Source organism: Hermetia illucens, chromosome 3 (genome assembly GCF_905115235.1).
Source record: "Hermetia illucens chromosome 3, iHerIll2.2.curated.20191125, whole genome shotgun sequence".
In the NCBI taxonomy this organism is placed as follows: Eukaryota; Metazoa; Arthropoda; class Insecta; order Diptera; family Stratiomyidae; genus Hermetia; species Hermetia illucens.
Genome location: NC_051851.1, coordinates 36067468 through 36093340, shown reverse-complemented (window position 1 = coordinate 36093340; position 25873 = coordinate 36067468). Strand labels below are relative to the sequence as shown.

Sequence of the window (25873 nt, the reverse complement as noted above, 5' to 3'; positions counted from 1 at the left end):
CTGCAGAAACGTCAAACAAACTCACCTTGCAAACTCATTACGGCAGCACCATTTCTATCTACCCGCGGCTAACTTCATCCAACTAATGACAGTGCGGCTTTTGCATTGTTGGTTTGGGGTTTTGTGTGTCATTTTACTAGAGAACTTCATACTTTCCCATTTTTGTGCATCAAAACGTAAATAAAAATGCCTGCCGAGAATCTCGAAGAGCAGGGATTAGAGAAGAATCCCAACTTGGAACTGGCCCAGTGTAAGTTTCTGCTTTCCCTGCCGGAACACAAAGATGAGCCTGCATTGAAGGTGAAACTTTTCGAGGCGATTCGAGCGGATAACATGGCCCCGTGGTACGAAATAGTCTGCAAAGATCTCGGCTGGACTGAAGACAAAGCGGAACTGACTCGAATGCAAGAAGAGAACAAGAAAAAACTGGAAGAATTGGACGCCGCGATTGAGGATGCCGAGAAAAATCTGGGCGAGATGGAGGTGCGCGAGGCGAATCTCCGCAAGTCGGAATATTTGTGTCGAATTGGCGACAAAGACGCGGCGATCTTGGCCTTCAGAAAGACCTATGAGAAGACAGTGTCGCTGGGACACAGACTTGACATAGTATTCCACTTGATTCGAATTGGACTCTTCTACTTGGACCACGACCTGATCACGAGGAACATCGACAAGGCGAAGTACCTGATCGAGGAAGGTGGCGACTGGGACAGGAGAAATCGTTTGAAGGTAATTAAAGAAAAATCTCTCCCTTAGGAAGATATATTAATGGAAAATCTCCTTCGAAGGTTTACCAAGGCGTGTACTGTGTCGCAATCCGCGACTTCAAGAACGCCGCCAACTTCTTCCTCGACACCGTCAGCACATTCACTTCCTACGAGCTCATGGACTACCAAACTTTCGTCCGTTATACCGTCTACGTCGCGATGATCAGCCTTCCAAGGAACGAACTTCGGGACAAAGTAGTGAAGGGCGCCGAAATCCAGGAAGTGCTCCACTCTCTGCCCGACGTTAAAAACTACCTTTTCTCGCTATACACGTGCCAGTACGCCGATTTCTTCAGACACTTGGCCGAAGTGGAAACAAATCTGCGCAACGACTACTTAGCTCACCCGCACTACCGCTTCTACGTGCGCGAGATGCGCATCCTCGCCTACACACAGCTTCTCGAGTCGTACCGTTCGCTCACGCTGCAATACATGGCCGACGCTTTCGGGGTGGACGTGGCCTACATCGATGGCGAGCTCTCCAGATTCATCGCGGCTGGACGCCTGCATTGCAAGGTAGATCGCGTAGGCGGCATCGTCGAAACCAACCGGCCGGACAGCAAGAACTGGCAATACCAAGCAACCATCAAACAGGGCGATCTCCTACTGAATCGCATCCAGAAGTTAAGTCGCGTCATCAATATTTAAAGCTAAATCTACTGTAACATTTATTCGAGATTAAAAGTTCGTTTTTCGATTACGCTACGAGTTTTATTGCTTATTTACGGCTTACAAAATAGTCTTAACCTAACGAACACAAGATGGCTCCCAGAGAATCAATTCAGGTTCGCTTCCCCTTGTCCTTTATCGTGTACTTGTCATAGGTCTTGGTTGGGTCGTATGGCTCCCAACGGCTGGCAGGGAATATATGCTTGTTACGTTCGTACCAGGAGCGAAGTAGCACCTTGCCTGCGTGCGACTCTTCTTTCTCGATAGTAGCGTCGCTGATCATCCGGATATCGTCATGCACATCGAACTGGAACAGGGGCCCGCTCTTACCCCGAGCCTTAGTCACGATGAAATCATAGAACGTGTAATGGTGCGGCAGTATCAAATCCTCCTTCACGTACATCAGCTGGTCCGCCATGACCGTTTTCAGCTCATTGAACTCCTTGCGGAGGATCTCCAGGCACTTCTGTAGGAACTGGTAAATTGAATTGCCCTTTTTCATAGTCACACTGCGTCGATGTCCAGAGCCGTCCCAATAGCTGAAGGTAATCGTGATCTCCTGATCCTTAAGAGTTGCTTGCTGTGCTACCCACTCCTGTCGTAACTCCTCACGCATTCTATTTTCACGTTCCTCGCGTTCTCGATCGGGTAGGAAGGACGTGTCAACGTCTGGATTTTTGCGAGGCTTCTTCATGGCCGGCGCTCCAGTCTTTGTCCGCCACGAACCTCCATCATCTTCAGACTCCTCATCTCCTTCTTCTTCATCCTCGTCCAAGTTGAAGGACAATGACTGGATCTGTCTGCGTTGCTTGCTCTTCTCAGCTTGTTTGGCTTCCAACGCTTTAAGCTTCTCTCGATCTTTCTCCTCCTTTTTCTGTGCCAACTTCTTTTCACGTTCGCGGACTATGTCCTCCTGTTTAGCCTTCATTTCATCAAGCGTAACCAGACCAATTGTCGAGGTTTTAAGTTGCTGTTCCACGGCATCATAGTGGCTGGCGAACTTGTTTTCGATGTTGGACAATTTCAAATCCTCTTCGATTTTCTTCTTACGGAACTCGATTTCCTGTTGGGCGATCTCACGCTTCTTCATGAGCTGCATTGCTCGCCCAGCTTCGCTTGCAGCCCCCTTGTAATGGGCCATTTTAACTAAATAAATAAGGAACAACCTCAACGCTGGGAAAACACTGGAAAACTTTGACAAATCGCTTAATGGACTGCTGATTCTTCTTCTTCTCAACACTGCATCTGGCGAAGTTCTCAATCTGCACACCAAATATACAAAATTACAGAGAACATCGTCCGTTTTGACTAAGCAGTGGTGAATAATTCGAAATCAAAATCGATGCGTGGTGCGAAGAACGTCCAGTGAATTATGAAGGCCATTTCGACAAAGCTAATTGCATAAATATGAGAAGGTAAGCAGTTTCCAGTAATGAAACAGATCGTGTAATTATTATTCAAAAAGCTGTGCCTAAGATATAGTCAAAAAATGTTTTTATTTCTCTGTCGTATGGAATCCCCTGAAATCGATTCCAAACAGCAGAGTCGCGCCGCAGCTGGTTGAGCAGTGCGTTGCTGCATTGACATATGCGCCCTACACAAAATAAGATATTTTTTCTTAATTTAAAACCCCACTAGTAGTTAGAAGAGGAATAGCTAAGGAAAAGAGCGTCCTAAAATTTAAGGAAGTGATGTATCAGCGAATACAATTTAAAGCCCATTGAAAATGTGTCATCCAACAGGAGGTTCGTTGGTCGGAAAATCCGATTGGATCTGGTCCTTGAAGTGAATTAGCGCATATCATTCAATGCCGTAACGGTACACTACAGGACTGCAGCACACTGTAGAAGGCAATGTGGTCAGCATTGCGTTTGCCCGTGATTATTATCCTGATTTGACTCAGGTATTCATTCTCAACTGAGTCGACTGGTACATCTAGTTACAAAATAATTCCCTCTGCCATCAGTGAGATTCGAACCGCAACCTCCCATTATAACAGATTAGCGCTTTAATCACTAAGCCATTCGGAGTTTATGAAAATAATAAGAAGTAAAATAGCTCAGGTCCACCATAGCCGTTTCCGAACTCGTTGTAGCTTGAACCATCCAGGTGCAGGCAAGTGAGGAAGAGACAAGAACTTTATGGTCTGGATAAAATAAAATGAAGAAATGAACATTTTGATCATCCGCTCCCATTCCGAAATTACAACAAGGCAGGTTTTACATCATTATGCCCCTTGTTGCACCGAAGATTCGTCAAGTTTCCTGTGATTGACGACCGTTATTGTACAACGCAGTGATAAAATAGTTGCACAGTGACGCAATGCCAGCCGCCATCAGTGAATATCTATGACTTGGAAGCAATAATGGGGGGGTTACCCGAATTATGCTATCACCAGAGCAGATACTTCTTTTTCTTCAGCTTTTGCCACAAGCGGGGTCGGTTCGCCGTGATCGGTTTCGCCTTTTAATTTTATCAAATGCCTAATCTGGATGCACTCGCGAGGCTTTTAAATCCCCATCCAGCGTATCAAGGCACCGTTGTTTCGGCCGGTCTTTTAGTTGCTGAACATCGGCATCGATATTCACACCAATCTTGGTGACTGAATTCTCGTTAGCGCGAATTGCGTAACAATACCATGGAAGACGCCTCTCTCGCAATCTTTCCACGATCGATGCAACCCCATATCGATCGCGGATGCCCTCATTTCGGATGTAATCAAAACGTGTCACACTACTAGTTCAACGCAACATCTTCGTCTCCATTACCACAAGACGCCGCCGTTCATTGTCTTTTATAGTCGGCCAATATTCAGAACCATAGAGAGCGACAGGACGGACAACATTGCAGTCAATTTTAGATTTGAGACGTTCGTTGATATGTCGATCACAAAGAACACCAGTTGCGTGAAGCAATTTCGTAACGCAGTTCTCTATTGGCTGATAGCGTTGCAGTTCTGGATACACTTAAACAGAAACTTTCTATCGTATACAGTGAATTCAATGGTATCGCAAAAGTTACTCGAGACATGTTAAGAATGCAACGTACACAAGGAACCAGTTAATTATTCTTCAGACTGCTAATAATCATAGTACAACGTCCATACAAGCCTGACGACAGGGGGGTGGAAAGAGGGATTCCCTCTGGACCCGGAAGAGAATTTTCAACGAAAAAAAGATAATAGGCGGGTCCGTTTTTTCCTCATAATTTTCACTCGGAGCAGATTTTCTCTCTACGGCTCCGCATCCGGGCAATACCGTTGTCAATAACAGAAATAAAATAATATTGAAGTGGACTTCAAGGCTGCTCGATTGGCATTCCCGGGATGCTTGCATGGATGTCACTATCCACGACATGAATTTTACGAGTTTTAGTGGAGAGGAGATTCGACGAGCCATAAACAGCGAAGATTTCGGAGAGCTCAGCATATGTAGCTCGTGTTTGGAATTTCTGGTACAGGGAGCCTTATCAATATACATCATCAGCTAGCACATAATATAAATTAGATCATCAGTCGGGTGGAGGTAGTTGATTCCCTCCTTCCTCGCTGCTGGGATTTCTTGGCTTACCCCCGCAGACACAAGACTAATGGCTTACTTGCCAACACTTTGCAAATTTATAACGTCAATCACTATTGGAAGGTCCAATGCGCACCTCGAGACATATAAGATTCTATCCGAGGTGCAGAAAGGCTGCCAAATTACATCGAGAATTATAAGTAGTAACTTATTATCAACTCGGTTGTTCTTGGACAGACAGATAGAACCCACAAAAAATATTTATTATGTAGCTAAATCGATTACGTCAAGGCCTTTGATAGCAACTGCATACCTGACCAATCGAGATATTCATACCCCTTTGGTTTTACCTAATATTTAATTTCCTTTTATAGCTATTTGTACTGCGAACTGATGATAGATAACATCAAACTATATGCTAGTACTAACGGCAATTTTCCAAGTCCATTGAGAATAATGGATATGGTCAGCCGCAGTATTGAATGGAACTTGGCTGCAAAGACTTTCACGAGCTAAATGCTGAACATAGCACAAATATCTATAAATATCAAGAAATCTAAGAAAGAACTTATGCACGAATAAATGATTTGAAAGATACTCCGCTATCCGAATTTTTGCTGGTGTTGAAATCGCATTTTTCAAGAAGAATGAAATAAACAGATTTAATATTTTGCCTCTGCCCTAGGAGCAACGTGACCCAATTGGTTAGCAGATGTAGTTCGCTCCCTTTTATTAATCCGCAAAACACGTCATGGGATTATATCCAAGGGAAAACCGGCTAGTATTTCTGGCAAAAGTCAGCCGAAACTGAAATAATTCTTGTTTGGAAAACGCCACTTTTCTGGTCCATGGGCTCCTCGTTTTGAGCATACACCCAAAGTTAAAAAAAATTACAGACGACTACGGTTTCGTCCGGGACAGAGCAACTGGTGTCCTTAGGGCGGAGGCAGAGACAGCGCCTGATTTTTTTTAACTTTGGGTGTAAAACTAAAACGAGAAACCCATGGGCCAGAAGATTGAGAGGCAGTTTCTCTACAATTGGTCCGGTCCGCCATCAAGTGTATAGCGGATTCAAGACCTCCTCTATTCTAAGCAAGAATCACATTAAATATGTCCGCTATCCTTTTGCTGGTGTATCCATTCGGAATAACATGCAGACCGCTACGTCCAAATTTCGAATGTAGCACCCAAACTCTGCGGTGAATCTATAAAACCTACCTCGTAACTTCTACATGTTGATCTTCTGTTGGGCCGAAATTACATTCGACATGGGATCTTATTCTTTGCTTTTTAAATTCATTGGAAATAATTTATTGCCTATCAAGACGGTAGCGGGTATGCGAATAAGTTTCTGCCCTTTTTCAGCCTAAGTTAAAATTTATTTAAACAATGAAAATAGCGACAATTTACCCCGTATTTCAGCATAAGGATTACTCGAACGAAAAATTCGGGTTCTTTCGACTCGATACATTCATTAAGCCAGTTTGCGATACTTCCGCGAAATGAGTACATCATGGCTCCCGTCCCATTCCGCTTTTTTTTGAGAGCTTGATTCAAACGCAACCGGTAACCATCGCCAGTGATGGTCATAATAGGTGGTACCCTTCTGATCTCATCAGATACACAAGCATGAACATTTTTTTAGTGTCGATGGCGGCCCCAAACTTTTTTAGGTTTAGGACTATCTTAATAGACCCATTTTTTATCGCCATTGACGATGTGATGCAGAAAAGCTTTTCCTTTGTGCAGCATCTCGCACGCCACCAAACGTCTCTCGATGCCCGTCTCCTTCAATTGATATAGCACCCAGTTACTTAATTTCTGGACCATTCCCATCGTGCGCAAACGTTTACCGACGGTTGATCTATCGACATCCAACTCTTTGGGCAAATCATCAAGGGTTCGACATGCGTCTTCACCCAATAATTCTTGTAGTTGAGTATCTTCGAATTTTGTCGGTGCCCCTTCGCATTCTCTATCATTCACACAGCAAAGCAAATGCGAAATTACACTTAGATGAATAAAATGAGTTGCCAATACCCTGTGAGTACTCTTGAATCGCTTTAGCCAGAAGTTGTCAATCTCATCAACTGCTGGCGCCTTTTCAAGGGCTATCGCAATATCAGCTTCAGGCATTTCAGGTGTGGTCATTTCGGAGAGGGTCTCGTATGAACACATAAGGTATGAGGGCAACTCATAGGCGAATTCATGAGATATATGGGAAAACAAAAAGACGTTAGGGGAACAGAGCATCGCAATGCCTTCTGTTGGCCGGATTTTTTTACATCTGTTTGGTAGTAGATATGAAGTTATCTTGGCAGAATATACCGCGGTTTTCTACACCGAAGGATCAAAAACAGAATAGGGCTAAAGCAGGAGTCTGCCTTTCGAATAAAAACTGCACTTTTCCATGGGACAATATGCAATGATCTTTCAGGGTGAAGTGTATACAATCAGAGCAAGCTGGGTGTTTGACGAGCAGTTGAAAGGCAGATGTATCCAATCTGCAACCATAATCAAACTACATTGAGGGTGTTGTACAGTACTTTGATCACATTAAAAATCGTTCAGGAATGTAAAAACCGATTAAATTTTATTTCTAGATTCATTACGGTAGAAATACTCTGGGTACCTGGTCATTGTAGTGTGGAGGAAAATGAAATCTCGGATACCTTAGCAAAAGAGGGTCCAATTTCCCCCATGCCCAGACTGGAACCAACAATTGGAGTGTCAATAGCATTGATTACTACTGCTATCTAGGGTCGAAAATCACAACCGATAACAGCTACGATGATAAAATCCGCGCACGATTGGTGGCTGCCGCTCGAAACGTCTCACCATAGGGCCAAAGCTCTTACTGTACAAGACAATGATCTTGCTAGTCCTCATGTATTCCTCGGACACTTGAGTTCTTAGCAAGAAAAATTACGAACTCTTGGCCGCGTTCGAGAGAAGAATCCTCCGAAAAATGTTTGGCCCCCTACATGAGGATGGACGATTCCGTAGACTACATAACGACGAAATCTATGAGCGATACCACGACCGCAAGGTTGTGGATAAAATCCAGGTCAACAGATTGCGGTGGGCGCGTCACTTAATTCGTATGGATGAGGATGATCCCACCCGGAAAGTCTATAAGGGCAATATCTATGGTAGAAAAAGAAGATGAGGCAGACCCTGCCTGAGATGGGATGATGGCGTAGGCCAGGACGCCAGACAGCTTTTAGTGATATCAAATTGGTGGACCTCGGCGCAAAACCGGGGTATGTGGAGCTCCTTATTAAGGCAGGCCTAGACCAGATACCGGTTGCGCCGTTCCTCCTGTTGGAGGAACTGCCCGCATCTGCATGTTTCATGTTTGCTATATATCCACAATCTCATCAGAGCATTCGAATTGGCTCCCAAATAAAATAGACGCATTAACACAACAAAATAGCTTTATTATTCGACATCCTCATCCTATCATAGCGTCAAACATATCTTCACTGTCCAAAGCTTTCTCGCTGTCATCACTTTTCCCTGGTCTTACCTTATTCACTTCTTCGGCCTCTTGCTCCAGTGTCCTGATCCGTTTCTCAGCTGTTTCAGCTGCAACCAAATTTTTTCGTTTAGGCAAAGATCGAACTGGCCGTTGCGTTTCAGAAATGGGCATGGGTTGTGTTAGTCGCTCGCCATCGCCATTGCTTCCTTGCTGAACGTTTGATGAAACACGGTTTTGTTCTGCTAATCTTCGACCTTCCGCTAGTAATTCCTGTAGCTCCGCGATTTTATTTTTCTTTGAGTTCAGCAGCGCAGCACACTTCTGTAGTAACTCCTTTTCACTGGCGTTTTTCTCAACGACCGATTTTTCATAAGATTGGGCAAGCATTTTGAATTCCATGTCTAATGTTTGGTAATCCAGTTGCTTCGTGCTAAGCTCAATTTTAAGGGTGTCAATTGTGTCCATCGCTTCAAGGAAGACTTTCTGAAGGAGACTTGTTTCGCGAACCAGAGGCACTTGGCAATATATTACTCTGACTGTATCAACCTTCCGCAGGACAAATTCGTCGTTTTCTATGGCGTATTCAAAGCTACGCAAACCGCCATTTGTACTTAGAGCTCCCTTCGTTTCTGCGCAGAAATCATCGAAGGGTATATCGAGTGCTTCTGCCGATGCCTTCAAATATTCATTTGAGATGCTTCCTGACCATTCGTTGCTTGCATCCCGGAAATCAATCAAATTCAAATTGACTTCCTCTGACGACCAGATGGATTTCAAAATATAATATTCGCTAGTGTTAGCAATCGGCAACTTGTTTAAAAATGTAGTAGGGGAATGATCCATCACTGCTAATAAACAATCTTCCCAGGAGCACTATATTATTTACAAAATCGTATTTCACCACAAGTTGAGTTCGCAACTGACAGCTTGAAGTTTATTTTGACATTGGCTGAATAGCTGAAATATCAGCTGGTGCCCGAAATTCCAATTCAATTGTTGTATTGACTTGAGCGAAATATGATGCTTGAATTATGCAGATTTGATTTTATCTCTACTTCAATAAACAAACCGCAAAGCCGGAAAACTGTTATGGTTTTGTGAATATTGTGGGATATTTATGATTCAGTCATGTCTAGGACAATTGCACAACCTTTAGGAATTACCACTTTGATTCCCCATCTTGAAAATTCACAGAAACTAACTTTCTCAGATGTTACCAATCATTGCAAAACTTTCCGGTCCGATTCCCGCCTGTATTCTCCCCCGCCCCAATTACCATCCCCGCACTGCAGCTAATAACCAGTCTTGCATCTGCTGCCGCAAAACGTCAATTCCGTCGACTTTTTCCTGGTTCTCGCTTTGTTCACAGCTGATCGCGTTTTGTAAGTAAATAAAGTACAACCGGATAGTTCCTATGTGATCGGATTTGCTTTAAATACGGTTAGTGATGTTTTGCCACGGAAAAATAACGAATTGAGAACTATTCCGTCATGAGTATCAGCCGTCGATAGAGTACCTAATGAGAAATTTTGGGGAATGTAAGTAGAAAATTGAAACGCAAAAGTGCGAATCTGGTTAATTTGGGTGCAATTGTTTTCAAGGCCTTTCGCAATTATCGTGAAGTAGTCAAGAGTGCAGTTATTGGTAGCAAATGCCGTTTTTGCATTAGCAGGACTTCGATCGCGAGAAGTGCTCACAGTTTTTCTAGCAATCGCCAAGCAGATATTGGAAAATTGATAAGAATTTCGATTGTGATGGATTATTGCGTGAACATTTGCAGGTTCTTACATGAACTTATAATTCGCAAGAAGGTGACTCAAATGTTTATCAACGTTTGAAAGCGTTTTAGAATAGAACTACATATTTGAATTTGTCGTTATCAACTTAACACCGATATTGTCTCGTCGAGAGTTCACGAAGTTCTGAATTGTTAACATGAAGGGCTAGCAGGGTTAAGTTCTCTCCAAAAGTTTCTCAACCATTCCCCGCTCTACAGTGTAGCAAACCCTGCTTTATTAAACTTCATGAAAGTAGCTTCACGTCTAAATTTAGGATTTAGATCTGGATCGACCCACTTACCGATCTTGCAAGGGTTCCCATTAATGAGGGAGCTACAGTTCACGCGTGAGTTAGCAATGACACGACCCTCCACTTAAAATTACACTGAGCCAAAGTACAACAAAGCGCCGAGTACTGGAACCTGGGAAACCTTCAACTTGGTTATTCCTGCATGTATAAACTATTCGACGATTTCGGTCCTCTCTGTTGTCCATCACTCGCTCTCTATATTGACTATACATCGGAGCTTTTAAATTTTAATTGCAGTAGTTAAATTAGCCTAAAATTCTCTTGAGGCTTTGGTTGCCTTTTCTCCGACCTAATTCCATCTCCCACATCTCGCTGCCCTAACACAGGATTGATCGATTTAACGTCTTGAAGATGGTTAGTTTGTTTTCCTTTGTGTATTTTATAAAATATGATCACTGAAACCATCAACGACGTAACAACCGATATCCGGTCTAAGCCTGCATTAGTAAGGAACTCAATACATTCTAGTTTTGCACCGAAGACCACTAATTCAGTATCCCCAAAAGCTGTCTGGTCGTGTGGTCTACGCCATCGTTCCATCTCAGGCAGGGTCTACCACGTCTTCTTTTTCTACCATAGATGTTGCCTTTATAAAATTTTCGGGCTGGACCATCCTCATACGGATTAAATGACCCGCGCAACGCAACCTATTGAGCCGGATTTTATCCACAAAAAGTTGAGAAACCGGAACCTGGGCGCTTCAGGTATGAAAGGTTTTGTGTATTTTATAAAGACATTTGAGTGTGAATTTGTCCCATTGGCACGTAGTACGTAATATACGCATATATTCTTCTTCTTTTTCTTTAGCCTTTGTTCCGTTCACAAGCGGGGTTGGCTCGTCGTGATCGGTTTCACCATTTGGCTCTATCGAATGCCTGATTTGGGTGCAATCTCGAGGATTTTAAATCCCCATCCAGCGAATCAAACCACCGTTGTTTCGGCCTGCCTTTTGGTCGTTTACCATTGACTTCGATGTTCAGACCAATCTTGGCAAGTGAATTCTCGTTAGCACGAATTGCGTGACCATACCATTGAAGACGCCTCTCTCGCAATTTTTCCACTATCGGTGGAACCCCATAACGATGGCGGATATTCTCATTTCGGATATGATCAAAACGTGTCACTCCACTAGTCCAACGCAACATCTTGTTTGTGTTTGCAAAACAAAACCTTATTAAAATCGGTTCAATGTCTGTCTTTTTTTTTTTGCGTGTGGGATACTTACCCACTGAAACCACCCCCGAATCCCCCAAGCCCCGTGGAGCCACCGTACGGTATTACATCACGGGGCGGAGTTAGCTCATTTTAGCTTGGTCCCCTTTCGTCTCTACACGGCGTACGTAACCGCGCTTTTCTGGTCTCCTCTGCCTTTCGCAGTTTGCTCTGGATAGATACGACCATGGAGTTGATCGCATCCCAGTCTTCCTAACATGCTAACATTCTTCGCACCAGATTCTCTGGTACGAGCACCTTTCCTAGAGTCTCCTCTAGGTTCTTCCTTTCCTCCACAAACCTTGAACAGTGGAAGAATATATGCTCTGGGTCCTCTGGGGCTCCATCGCAGTTTGGATAATCGGGTGAGGTATCTAGTTTAAACCTGAACAGGTACTGACGATATCCTCCATACCCCGTGAGAAGCTGAGTAATTAATTAATATTAATTAATTTCACCGTGCCGTCTCTCCAACCACTACTTGATGGCAGGGATGAGTCGTGTCCGCCAACCCTTTCCCGAGCGTTCCAAACACTCTTGCCATCTATTTAGCGATCTCTCCCTTTCGGCGTTCTTCGTCTGCGATAAAGGACAGATAGACTTCGCATTATATATTCGTCGTCTCATCTGCCAAGATGTCAATGGGCGTCATTCATGAAATGACGAATGCTGCATCATCTGAGACAGTCCTGAATGCAGAACACACCCTTAGGGCTGTTCTTCTGTAGACTGAACTCAGTTTGTTAGCGTTAAATGTAACCTGTAATGCCTTTCCCCAAATTGGAGCTGCATAGAGCAGGATCGAAATCACTACCCTAGCTATAAGCAACCTGGAAGCATGCCGTGGCCCTCCCACGTTCGGCATCACTCGCAGTGGATGCTTTGGTTCAATGACTGTCCGTCTGTCTGTCTGTCTGTCACAAGCATTTTTTTTCAGAAACGGCAATACCGATTGATACAAAATTTGGTGAGAAGGTGGGAATTGTGGACCCCTAGACATGCAATGAGTGATATCCTTCTAGGTTGAATTTAGGGGGGTCCCCATACATGTAAAAGCGGGGTGTAAATTTTTTTTTTCACCGAATGTAGTCATGTGGGATATCAAATGAAAGGTCGCGATTAATACTTTTCGAAGCCGGTCTTAGTTTTGAGATTTGTTGGAAAAGCGGGGAGTGGGAGGGGTGGAAAGGGCTGATTTCTTTAACGAACCCATTCTCAGAAACTACCCAACCGAAAAATCTGAAAAAATTCATGAAGCTGCCTCTAATGGTGCCCAGGCCTCCAAATACTCTCCATATCGATATCTATTCAAATTAAGTTAATAATAGTATATTACAATATTTTTGGGAAAATTGAGTAAAACCCCCCTTAGGTTTATCCCAGAGTTATAGAACTTGGCAGTAGTACGAAATATAATATGAAGCATATTATCCCCAAGTTCGATCGAAATCATACAATTAGTAACAAAGTTACAGTGGCTCAAAGTTGTCTTTACCGTGTAAATTTACAACCCGAAGTACTAATTCTGACATGCTAAATGCATATACATAACGGGCTATGTACAAATGGGGTGGTTCTACACTCAAATATACTTACAGAAGAAGCAAACAAAACCTTTCCCGACTTGTTTAGATTCAATGTGAGACTGTGTTGCATCAGGCGATCATTCCAATTTTGGACAAGTTGCTCGAGATCTTTTTTGCTATTAGATGCTAGGAAAACATCATCAGCATAAAGCAGTGTGTAGGGCGCTGGACGTTGGATGCCCCGTGTGACGGTGTCTATAACAAGAACTATACGCATATATTCTGTGAGAATATTCACTTCCGGGTAATATTGACATTCAAAATATTAAATTTCCAAAGAAGTGACGACTTTGACCTACTATAACTTTGTTAGTAATAGTGCGATTTCCACCAAACGTGGTAGGATTAAGCTCCATATTATAGCCTATATTGCTGCAAAATTTAGGCATGGACTTTCAGTAAATCCAAATAAAACCACAATAGCATTTTTTACAAAAAGAAGGAAACTAAATGGTCTTTCCCTTCCAGAGATGGGGGGGACTTAGGCCTCAGGTAGTAATGTGGATATATGCTGCTGTCATTAGGCCGATTTTCGCTTACGCATCTATAGTGTGTAGTGTGGTGGGATAAGCTGAATACGAAAGAGTTTTCGCTGTACACTAGCCACACTGCAAAGAACTGTGTGTCTGGGTATCACCAGTGCCGTGAGCACGACATTGGGCGCAGCTCTGAATGTATTACTCAATTTGCAGTCCTTGGATTTGTTTATTCAGAGCACTGCAATGAGAGCATCTCATAGACGAATTCGATTAGATTTATGGGAAAACAATGAACGTGTGGGGACAGAACATTGGGAAAATTGAATCTAGTTTTCGCAATGCCTTCCGATTCTCAGATCTATTTGGTAGAAGATATGATGTTATCTTGAAACGAAGAGAAAACTGGGACGAACCAGAAGAATGTGTCAGGATATACTGACGTCTACTGTACCGATAGCTCAAAAACAGAAAATGGTTCTGGAACAGGAGTCTACCTCCCGAATAAAAATGTGAAGTGGGCTTCTCCTTTGGGACAATACACCACGGTCTTTCAGGTTGAAGTGTATGCGATCCTAAGGGCGGCAATCTGGATGATTGAAGGGCAGGTACATCTCAATCTGTAGCGATAGTCAAGCTGAGGCCGTTGAGTTGTACTTTTATTACTTCAAAAATCGTTCAGGCATGTAGAAACTGATTGAACTTTGTTTATAGATTCAATACGGTGGAATTACTCTGAGTACCTGGTCATTGTGGTGTAGAGGGAAATGAAATGTAAGTAGCATTGACTGATGATGCTATCAAAAGCTGAGAACAAGCTTCCCATAATGACAGATGGCGAAGCCTTAATGCTGCTAGATACACCAAACTTTTCCTTTATTGAGTGAGAATCACACACTGTTTCGACCTGGCGCAGTAGCGTCTTTTTAAGATTTTTACCTTCATAAAACTTTTGTCTTGAAAGGTTTCAAAAAACGTCAATTCTCTACTTCCGAATTCCGTCACGTTTTCTCCCGGTTGATGTACCTTCAAGAGAGAGTGTGTAGACTGAACTCTTTAGTTCGTAAAAGTTCCATCCGGTTTTTTAAGAGAGTCAAATTTGGCCGACTCATCCCTTTTAAGAACTCCACAGCCTGAAAGTCTTTCTTTCACCTTCCAGTTCTTCACAGTATGTTCTAAAGGAGATTCGCTTCGAACGTTTCACGAGCCTCTTATATTCACGCTTTGAGTCCCGAAATTTAACCAGTCTTTATTCTCATTTCTTTTACAAGCACGATATAGAAATCGTCTGGTTTCCTGACTTTTTGCAGTTCTTGGTTCCATCAGGAAACCGTTTTCCCACTTTTGTCTTGGCAAATTGGAAAAGACTTTTCAAAACATTCTAAAAGTGTGCGATTCAGAGTTTCCAATTGATCTTCTATCGGCGATACAGTTCTAGCGAACTGCACTTTGTTGCCAAGAACTTCATTGAACTTTGTCTAATCCGTTTCCGTTTTTGTGTCACAATCTCTTCCCCTATAATAATCAGACTAAATTTTAAGTAACGATGATCTGAGAGTGAAACTTCGTCTAGCACCCGCCAGTTTCTAATAAAATCTAACAACTTTGAAGTGCAGATTGTTAGGTCAATTACTTCACTTCTTTTTGTCCCCACGAACGTAGGTCGCAGTCATCTTAGCTGCTGACCCGTCTCAGCACGGTTGTTTCTAACAATTTTGGCATCAAAACACAGGTTCTCGGTTTCGCGGTTTTATAACCAAAGAAAATCCTAATTTCCTTTAGTGATCCAATCCCATAGATTTTGTTAAAACGGATCCATGACTCTTGTGCCAGGAATATATAACGGCAATTCTGCAGCTTTACTAAGCTAGCAGGCAGTGGATAGAAAGACGGTTTGGCATACCTTTATGTTTGTAGACATGAGTGCAGTCTAATATGGAAATCGCTAACTGAAGAGTCAGCTGTGTCCAGAATAGGTCTCAACAGGGTTACCAGCTTGTCCCCACCTTCTTCCTGAAATTCTGCTGTCTTCCGTCATATTCCTTTGAATATTGCCACGTTTGAAGGTGCAGTAACGCCCATGTCCTTATTGCCAAGAATCTTTGCCTTCTTTCCCAGTACCTTCTGTTCTCGTTGGTTGGGAAACTTTACAGCTTCACGATATCCGGGCTGTATGGATACGTTTTCACATATCGATATCAGATCAGTTGCGTTCACATCACCAGCTTCCCTTTTTCCGCTTTTCCTTGTGGAGACGGAGGAGAAGGTTCTGACAGGCAAAATTGAGCCTCTATTCCCCTCTCCTTTACCGCTGAAGTTTCCTTCTGCTGAGCCTTCCTTTCCCATTTTCTGGGAGAATCAGGCAAATGTGCTACCGACAGATCGACCGTAGTCAGATTTTGAGTTCCTCTCATTATGGAAGTTGCTGTGCTCGCCTTTCTGGCGCCGTAGACACTGAGTTCAAACTTTCCACTGCAGTGGAGAGCATGTCATCTGCAGATTTCTCTGTAGGGGAACATGGATCTCTAGCGAGGCCTCCAAAATCTGTTCTTTGTCTGTAACTTCTTACTACTTTAAGAGTTAAAATCCATTGTTTCCATTTTCATGTGGTTTGGACACTTTTGGTGTGGTAGCGAACTATAATACTATAAGCTATCCCAAGGCGAGCCTTTGGACCATTTTTTTTTTAAATTGATCGGAAAACCCCCCTTAAGCTTACCCTAGCAGTAGCATAACCCTGAAAAGTTTCGTGCAAATCCCACTGTTAACAGCAAAGTAAGAGAGTATCAAGGTTATCAAGTGCGAATTTATATAGTAATGTAATGTTAAATTATCGAGAATATTTCACATATGACTATAATACTAAAGTCCCATATCACTACTACTTTTTCTCATTCTGTCGTTGTATCTGTTTTAAGTTCACTTCTTCACACATGCTAAATAATGTTGAACTTTCGAGTACAGTGGGTCACCAGGGTCTGAGTGCTCGGAGGCTACAGTTGCTTCCCCACAACAAAAACAACATATGTTGAACTCCCAGCCCGAAACGTGTGCAATTGACTACTTCCAATACGGTACTTTTCAGAAAAATTTGTCGTGTGAACGGCTTTGAAAAAGAATTATGTACAAATAGAACTACACCTTCGATAGTACTCAGCTTTGGATCAATGGTGTTAGCCGCTAGGAAGCACGATATAGAAGGCACTATATGTAGCTTTCTACAATCGTTGCTTGTTGTCAGGCTGACTGAAGCACATCCACAAGGGGCAATCCTATCACCCCTTTTGTGTGACCTTGGAGTTTAGAGTTGCTGGTCTCACTGAATGGAAAGGGTTATCATCCCCAAGGGAATGCTGATGACATCAGCATATTTATATCGGGAAAATTAACATACTGCCTATTATCGGGGTAGTTTGGCTTGATACAATCTCGAACAAAGAACTATGTCGTTGTAAGGTGCCGGTGGAGGTGTAGATTAAAAGACAGAAATGGTAGTGCAGTGCAATCTGCAGTGGAATCTACTATCTCAAAGTGACAACGAGTGGCTCGTTCTAGAAAAATATAGCGCAGAACGGTAGAGGAGAAGTTGCAGATTCTTGTGAGGATGAAACACCTTATTTTTGTCGTGCCGAAGCACTTTTGAAACTACATTCTAAGCACTTAATACTTTAATACTTCTGTGTCGCTTCTTATGATAAGCATGGACCCTACAACCGTCGCGTCTTACGACAAGCAAGGGTTGTCAATACGCAAGCCCCAGCTCACTAAGAAATTAATATCTGGGCGGAGGCTCTGATGTATTAAACTAATAGTAATTACTGTTAGCAATACATTACCACTTGTGGGTGGCTTTCGATTTTTCCCTGCGGCCTTCCTATTTTCAAAATTTAAACTGTAAAATGTATGACTTTTGTTACAAAAATAAAAAAAAAACTGACTGTATAGATGATGCGCGCAATATATTACATATAGATCATATCGCGGTTATCAGGTTTTCTAAAATAGTTGTCGTTGTGAATTCCTGGGGTCAGGAATCACTTTGTATTATGATAACTAATCAATGCAGCCCCCCACGCTATAGTAATCTCATCTAAAACATACATCTATATATTCATGTCCGAGGCATTTCCTCACCATTATTTGCCCGTTTTGTATCAGCCGGCGAATTTCAGCTTGACCTTTATAAGCATTTACGAGTGAATGCAACAAAACAAAAAATTCAACGCACTTTTAAAAATAAAAGAAGTGTTTTTACAATGTATTAATATTTTGAGAAAAATAACTCATCTACTACTCATCACTATCTTGCAGAGGAAAATTGTGAATGCAAACAATCCCTGATAACACTTGGAATAAATAAAAGAAAAGTAAATGTTTTGTAGACAACATCAAGCACAAATGAACGGTCGGTATATGCAGTTCAAGCAATACTTCGATGCGAAAAGGGGTAGTTTGTCATTTGGTTGAGTGTAACAACTCGAGTTTCCCTGGAAGAAAAATTGTATAATAAAACATGGATAAAGGCTGTGATAATCATAATGTGGCTCTACAAAACAGTTGGAAACAATTTTGTGCGGAAAAAGATGAGAAAGAAAAGGTTTGTTAATTTGATTTTTATCGATCGGAGTTGACTTAGCAATCTTTCAATTTACCATCCAGATACATAAGGCGCAGCAATTTTTATTTACGTATCACCTTTTTAAGAACTCGCCAGCAGGGAGAACGACACCAAGGTAATTATTAGCTCTTTATTTTCAATTATTGTTTAGTACATGTGAAAAAATTGTATTCTTTGGATAGCTTTCTTTCATCTGTTCCATCACAATTATCGTGTTACTTGCTACAACTGGTGTATGACATAATCTGTGCAACTATATCATCCCAAAATGTGGAAAATTCTAGCACTGAACTGAATTCTCACGATCAGTCGCAGTTTAATAATTTGGATTTTCATCCTTCTACGGTAATTTTTAAGGAAGTATACTAAGGTTGGGGTTATATACGGGAAATTGTCTTTGCAGTTAATTTTAAATGCCCCCAGTGATATAACCGCAATAGTTTCGTTAAGGGAGTTTCTAACGAATGGCCTAGGGCGCGCAATTTTAGAATTTCTACATGGTTGCGAGACAAAGGTGAGATTTAGTTTGATCGAAGTTATTAAGCCTGCGAAGTCATGAAAATATATCTTTTACTTTGCATTTATACTTGCAGCTTATAACATGCAGACGGGAGTTGGGAAGTCTCTTAATAAATCTATTTCCAAGCTCTCGTTGGGACACTGGCAATACTTCCGGCTTTGAACCCGACCCGCCAATGGATTTTCGCAGGTATATCGAACAGTTCGTTTTACTTGATGACGGCATGTCGCAAGAAGAAAATCTGAACAAAATGAAGAGTACTGAGTGGTCCGTCGAAAACAGCCTCCAAGAAAAGATTCTCTACAGAGAAGATGAATTTGAGTTATTTCGAAGTCGTCGAATAACAAGCGATCAACATGCTTTTGTTATTATCGACACACTAATGAAACTCGTAGGAACTGAAACAGGCCTTCATTTAGACGAGAAGTCTGTAACATTAGAGAGCATGCACTTTGCATTGGAAGCAATGAATACCTTACGTAAAAACAGACCGTTCGAAGGGGCTAATCACGAGATTATCAAGTTTAAGATTCTGTCATTGATAATTTCATGTTTGAACAATTTATTTTCTAAGGAAAAGAACCTGGAGGAGGTTCGTTTCGACGAAATTCTTGGCAAGTTTGTGGAGATAATAGGAATCGATTTCTCTAATGAGGAAAACCCTGTCATAAGAGATTATGGAGTTTCATTAAGCCTAATAACAGTTTATATTTTATTCGGTTTCTTAAACAATTCATTAAAGACAATGAGTGATAAACGAGAAGAATTTACAGCAAGTGTTGTGAAAGTGTTTAATTCCGCAAAAAAATCGTCTCTTCTAGAGGGTCTTAAGCAAATTATAGTGAGTGTAAATGCAAATAGAATTTGTGATTTTAAGGAAATAGTCGATATATTTTTAATGACTCTGGATAGTGTGAAAGTGAACATTTTTAAAGAAATAACGGCTAAACGTAAGTTAAAGAGCAAACATCGAAAGAAGCAATATACAACACAAATACACTGCAAAGGAACAAGTTTATCATGCATTCTCGAAGGCATTGTATTAAATATATTTAACCCTCTAGATTATCGCTTGCAAATAACAATAATCAATTACTTTGGAAAAAGCCATCTTTGTTGTTGTTTGTTCAATATCGAAACTATCAAACTATTAATGGATGGAAATCAAGGAGGTGACATAGAAAGGCAGCTATACCGTATTCTTCGAAAGCAGATTATTTACAATTTATTCTCTAATGAAATATGCACTGATTGCACCAGAACGGCATCATCAAAACAATTCCAAAAGGAGCTACTATCTGCATTCATTGAAAAATTTCAATCCATTACAAAAGAACACGAGCTCTTGAACTTCCTAAAGCATCTACAAAAAATCACTGCAAACATGTCCAACAAAGTTACAGAAGGAATACTAACATCTATTATTCTACCAGTTTTCCATGGAGAAATGAGAAAAGTCCAAGCACACAATTTCAAAAACACTCAATTGATTCTTACTTGTTTGCGAACATTTCGAAATTGTTTAGTAGATTCACGGCTTTCCGAAATGTTTTTTATCCCCGAAAATATCAACTATTTGCGGACTTTGATATATATTCCGGATTTGGCACATGTGGTATGTGCTATACTGAACGTCGGTTTGAACCACAATAACTTAGACGAAATGGAGAGCGCTGAACAAGATTCTCTTTTCAATGTACTCTACTCGATTTTATCAGATGCAAATATCTACTCGGCTGTCTTGTTAGATAGCATGTTTGCCAGGGTGGTCGCCTTTAATACCAACTCCAGTAGATTTCAACTAACAGCTCAAAAGCAAAATGTTTGTGAGAAGAGCATTTTGTATGATTTATTGCACGAGGGCAAGTTAAATGTAACGCAACTTCTCAATCTATCAACGACGTATTGGGACTTAACATTAGAGCTGTGTTATTCTAATGTCTACTTCAAGACTGCTTTCTTACAAAATTTTCCCTTATTGAAACCAATGGAAAATGCTAATATTGCGAATGAAAAATTTTCTACGAAATTAGTGCGGTTTGCTTGTAATACGTTGAGCTGTTTTTTGAGCCATAGCAGAAGTCCAGGACCATTGCAGTTAACAGACTCTACAATTACAAACAATACGTCTATAACACTCAGCGAGTTCTGCGTCGTTTCATCGGATGACATCATGAACAACGACCAAATTAATTCGAGCCACAAGGATTCAATTAATTTAGAGTTCGTCCCCAATAGTTTTGCCCTCGTATGGGATAGCTTCTGGTCTTCCTCATCGATCAGTGTGGATCGCAGGACACCATTATCTCTTACGAGCAGTTCTCACACTCCATCATTTCAAAGCTTCGATGAAGTCACGAATTTAATGTCTACAAGCGATCACGATCACAACGAACTTTTATCTTGGCTGAGAGCCTGTGAAGGAAGTGAAGTGATTTTTGATATCAGGAACCAAAGTCGTATAAATGGTGTGAACAAATGTTGTGAAAGAGCTTTTCTAACTGATATCGGTGAACCTAAGATCGAAAAGAGATACAGTTTTGTTAGTAGTTTATTTACGCTCAACTCTTTACTAACGACGAGTGTTAGCTACTTATTCGGGAGTGGCGAGATGAAGCAGAAATCTTCAAGTGAAAATGTGAATGCATTATATGAGTGTGGTGATATTGATTTTATAAGTGATGATAAACTCAAATGTTTACAAACAGCCGGCAACTGCAAAAGGAAGTTATTGCGAATATTTGCTTGCACCCTAGCAGCTTTAATTTTAGATTATAATCAGTCTAAAGGTGAGTAACTTTTAATCTAAGCTTATTTAAATTAGACAGCGATTATAACAAAAATAAATAGCGAAATTGCGTTATTACCACCATCTGAAAAGAAATTCGTGCATTTTTTACATACCGTTCCCCGTCGTGCATTCCGTATTTCGATTGATAGTCTTCTGGATTAATCTTCATTATGATTTTGTGCGTACTATACGCATTTAAATTTACTTTTTAATTACGTGATAAAATAATTACCGTCCGTCTTATTAGTCTAATTGCCTTATGTTTTGAAGCACTTTTCATAATACAGTCACGCGTGGCATCAGAAGAAAAATCTCAACCACTAACGCCATAAAACACTAGTCCCCAATAAGATTTGAAGCTCTCTTCATTAAGATGGGGAAAAGAACAAGCACCTAACATAGCGGTAGGAATACAGATGGAATTGACAACGTATAGTGGCCATGGTAATAGATAATATATCGTTATTTCTAGGACGAACAAGAGAGCTGAAGTACTGGACAGTTGTATATTTTCTATAAACATTAACGTAATCGCAGTCATCATAAGTTTCTGCTCGGCTTGGACTCTGTACTATACTCGTATATGAATGAGTTATTAGTCAGGGTATATGTAATTCGATTTTAAGTGCCATGCGCTATTGTGACCGTTGTGCAGTGCAAATAATGTGTTATCCACACATCATGTTATGTAGAGATGGGTAGATGATGTATGTAATATCACAAAAGCGATATTACCTTAAAGTGTAATATCATATTCTTATCAACGAGCGCGATTGAAACATCAACATTACAACATCACCTAGCACCACCGCATTACCTAATATCACGGTATCACCTATCATCATGGCATTACTTTGCATTGCCACATCACCAACCATCATCCCATTACCTTGCATTACCTCATCACCTATCATCATCGCATTAGCGCATCACCGTATCACCTATCATCATTGCATTACAAAAATGATGATATTATTTCTCCGAAAATTAATGAAAGCATTACCGCTCTTCGTAGCACAAGTGGCGCTGGTGAATCTATTTTTGTTATGGTTGGTAATGTTATCGCTCGGCCGCTGGTTGATGTTGCTGGTGCTAGACCACTTATAGGGTTAAGCAAGGCAGCCAAGATACAGTGTTTGTCTGTTTGCGCTGATCAAAAGTTGTGAGGGTCTTATCTATTGCACTTTACGTTTCTTATCTAAGATGCAATCCTTGGTTAAGGCACATATGTGTACTCCATCCGTAATTTGTATTATTTCTGCCCATTTCTATCGGCATTTCCGTAATATGGCATGTAATGGTAGAAATAATAATAAGAAAGCGGATTTTATTGAATCCAAATTCTTATTTATGTACTTTAGTTTCACTATTCACGCTGTTTGCCGTGTATAGTGTGCGTATACTTTCACTTTTGGTTTTAGAATTTGTTCAATAGTAAAATGTGTGTGATTTCATCCCATGTAGTGTAAAAGATGATTTCTAAATACACCAATCCTGATATACAATTTTAACATGTTAGTTTGGCGGTCCTAAGCTAGCTAATGTATGAAGGGAAATTAACTAATCAGGTTCAGATAGGAAGTTAACAGTAAATTAAATTTTAACTGGTTTACTTTTATACGAAAAACGAATTACTCTCCGACACGGGATGCTTTAAAACATTAAATATTCATATTGCATATTCCACATAATACGTGGATTAAGTGGGTTTATATACCTGTCTTGTATATAATATAAGCATATGCTTGATTAAGCCGTTATAAACATCGTCAACAAGTGATTGCTTATCCTTTACTTGGCATCAACCAAAGGCTCAGGCTTACGATATTCATAAATAATGGCCATTCTATCTACACAATGCAGAACAAAGTAATAGAAAGAGCATATTACTTTAGCGATAAATAATATATAATGTAATGTGGCCTTTTTTTGTAATAAAAAGTGATGTTTGTGATACTACATTATAATATTACTTTTTCCATTATGCTCTGTCAAAGGCCTGGTCTAGAGGCTTACGAGGCTCCCAAGTCACTATCCCGGGTTTCAACCCATCATTATTTCTGCCGGGCTTTTGGTCGTTTCCCATGGATTTTCTACGTTCAGACCAATCTTGGCAACTAAATTTTCATCAGCGCGAATCACATAACCATACCGTCGAAGACGACTCACTCGCAATTTTCCGCGCTGGACGTTGGATATTCCATGTGACAGTGTTCATAACAAGAGCGGGGAAAAGGCGCTTCTTCGATGAACACCGAACAATATACAAAGACATTTTGATATACCCGCCACATTTCGAATTTTACTTTTCGGATCGTGGTAGAGCAATTAAACCCACCGCGCCAGGCGTTGCTGCGGAGAATACCAGCTGAGATAATGCGGCACACGGTCAAACACCTTCTCTAAAACCGGAAATACAGTGTAAAGGAGGCGATGCTCTTCACGGTGATTCTCGATAAGTAACCGCGCAGCGTGTATTGCGCAGTAGTTTCGCAACTCTTGGAAAACCCGGCTTGATTAACGGTTATTTGACCGGTGTTACGAATAGGATTGCCAGCAATGCGTTCAAAAACCTGCATGGTATGGAAAAGCAACCGAATCTGACGGTAATTTGAACATGCTGCTGGACTACCTTTCTTTTTCATATTGGAACGGTCATGAACCTTGTTGCCAGCCAGATGGTGTTCTACCCTCCTCAATAACCCGATTGAAGAACTCGTTGAGCTAGTGTTGGGTTCCAGCTCTTTGCTTGGCAGAGCTCCGCTACGATATTGTCAGATCCTATTGCTTTCCTCTACTTTATTCGTTTTATTGCTTCCTCGACTTCAATAGCACTGACAGGGGGAATGGAGGATGAAATAATTCTCCCATTGGAATCTGTTTGAAATATTCTCGCCATCTATCCGTAGTAGCTCGTCGATCTGGAAGCAAAGTACTGTCCCTGCCATTAACCCAACAGAATTGTTCGATATCCTGCGTGCGTTGGTAGCGAGCTTTTGACAAGTCTCTCGCCCTCGCCAGTGTCCAAATTATCGTAAAAATAGTTATAATGGATCGATGATTCGATTGCCATGGTTGTAATTTACCAATTGACTAGCGATTTACCGTCGAAAAACTAAAGCCGTTTTTTTCACGAACCTTCAATTGGACATCGTCATTCCAAAGTCAAGCATCTCGATGAACGGCTTACCTAGCTTGGTGACTTCGAGAGTTGCATAGGCCGCTTTGTGGATCGTGTTTTTATCTTAGTTCCACTATTCATCCACATTCATAATGGTTAGTAATCACGTAAGTGAGATCATTTCTCCTTTTTTCTCACGAAATTGGCATCATTTAATGTGCGAAAGATCATGAAAACGATTATTTTTGTTTTTAACGACATTGAATGCATTTTCTGGGTCGGTATGTCGGAGGATAGCTGAGTGGTTAGAGCACAAGCCTGTCGTATGGAAAGTCGCGGTTCAAATCTCACTGGTGGCAGTGAGGTTTGTATCGTGACTTGACGTTGGATACCAGTCGACTCAGCTGTAAATGAGTACCTGATTCAAATCAGGGTAATAATCTCAGGCGAGCGCAATGCTGACCACATTGCCTCCTCCAGTATACTGTAGTGTACCGTTTCGGTCTTGAATGAAGTGCTCTAACACATTTCAAGGCCTTCATCCAATATGGACGCAGGGTGGATCGCCCTAGAGCGCCGTGTCGAAGAACTGTGGAGAGAAATTATCGATTTACTTGGAGGCAGCTGAAACTCATCTCGGCGAATCGACAACAATGGCCAATAATTGCGATTGATGCACTATGCCCCATTTGGTAGTTAATCGCAAACCTATAAAATTGATAGCGATAGTGAAATTGATCGTACTTTCTCATGTATTTTGGAACTTTGGAACAGTGAAATCCACCTATAATTATTCCAGGAAGAATTATCTATGTTGGAAAATTGCAAATGAGCAAATCCATAACAACCTTTTACTGGCAGGTTATGTTCTATGTGGTATAACCACTCTATTTTTGTGGTATTCTTTGAGAAATCTGATATTTTATGATGATGTCTTTTATCATCACCTTTAAGACTACATAATTGTTTGTTAAACTTTATTCGTAGAAATGTTCATCATATGTTTTCCTTACTCCTATCTTACTC

At 41.2% G+C, this 25873-nt stretch overlaps 4 protein-coding genes and 1 long non-coding RNA gene across 7 annotated transcripts in view; 2 read left to right on the top strand and 3 right to left on the bottom strand.

The window, feature by feature from the left end:
• The first annotated feature begins 69 nt into the window (after positions 1 to 69).
• Positions 70 to 1467, top strand: LOC119650672 (26S proteasome non-ATPase regulatory subunit 6). Its single transcript, XM_038053624.1, has 2 exons — positions 70 to 729; positions 789 to 1467. Exons 1-2 carry the CDS (start codon positions 187 to 189, stop codon positions 1413 to 1415), a joined length of 1170 nt encoding a protein of 389 aa, XP_037909552.1. The 5' UTR covers positions 70 to 186; the 3' UTR covers positions 1416 to 1467.
• Positions 1457 to 2675, bottom strand: LOC119650673 (protein FAM50 homolog). The gene has a single exon (XM_038053625.1). The coding sequence runs from the start codon at positions 2575 to 2577 to the stop codon at positions 1549 to 1551; it is 1029 nt and encodes a 342-aa protein (XP_037909553.1). The 5' UTR covers positions 2578 to 2675; the 3' UTR covers positions 1457 to 1548.
• A 5698-nt stretch (positions 2676 to 8373) lies between these two features.
• LOC119650895 lies at positions 8374 to 9624 on the bottom strand. Its single transcript, XM_038054074.1, has one exon. The coding sequence runs from the start codon at positions 9276 to 9278 to the stop codon at positions 8409 to 8411; it is 870 nt and encodes a 289-aa protein (XP_037910002.1). The 5' UTR covers positions 9279 to 9624; the 3' UTR covers positions 8374 to 8408.
• Positions 9625 to 9770: 146 nt separating this feature from the next.
• Positions 9771 to 25873, top strand: part of LOC119650892 (lysosomal-trafficking regulator) — a 38677-nt gene continuing 22574 nt past the window's right edge. Inside the window, exons 1-7 of one of the 3 annotated variants that reach the window (XM_038054070.1) lie at positions 9771 to 9973; positions 10037 to 10246; positions 18180 to 18394; positions 18457 to 18530; positions 18598 to 18760; positions 18819 to 18929; positions 19009 to 21724. In XM_038054070.1, coding sequence (XP_037909998.1) covers positions 18311 to 18394; positions 18457 to 18530; positions 18598 to 18760; positions 18819 to 18929; positions 19009 to 21724 — 3148 coding nt within the window. In that variant the 5' untranslated portion in view covers positions 9771 to 9973; positions 10037 to 10246; positions 18180 to 18310. Of the gene's footprint in view, positions 9974 to 10036; positions 10247 to 18179; positions 18395 to 18456; positions 18531 to 18597; positions 18761 to 18818; positions 18930 to 19008; positions 21725 to 25873 lie in introns of those variants that run through there. The other 2 variants (XM_038054069.1, XM_038054071.1) reach the window with 2 other exon arrangements.
• LOC119650896 lies at positions 18044 to 20569 on the bottom strand. The gene is made up of 2 exons (XR_005249383.1): positions 20433 to 20569; positions 18044 to 18284 (listed from the first exon to the last, which is right to left on the bottom strand). It is a non-coding gene; the product is annotated as an uncharacterized LOC119650896 (long non-coding RNA).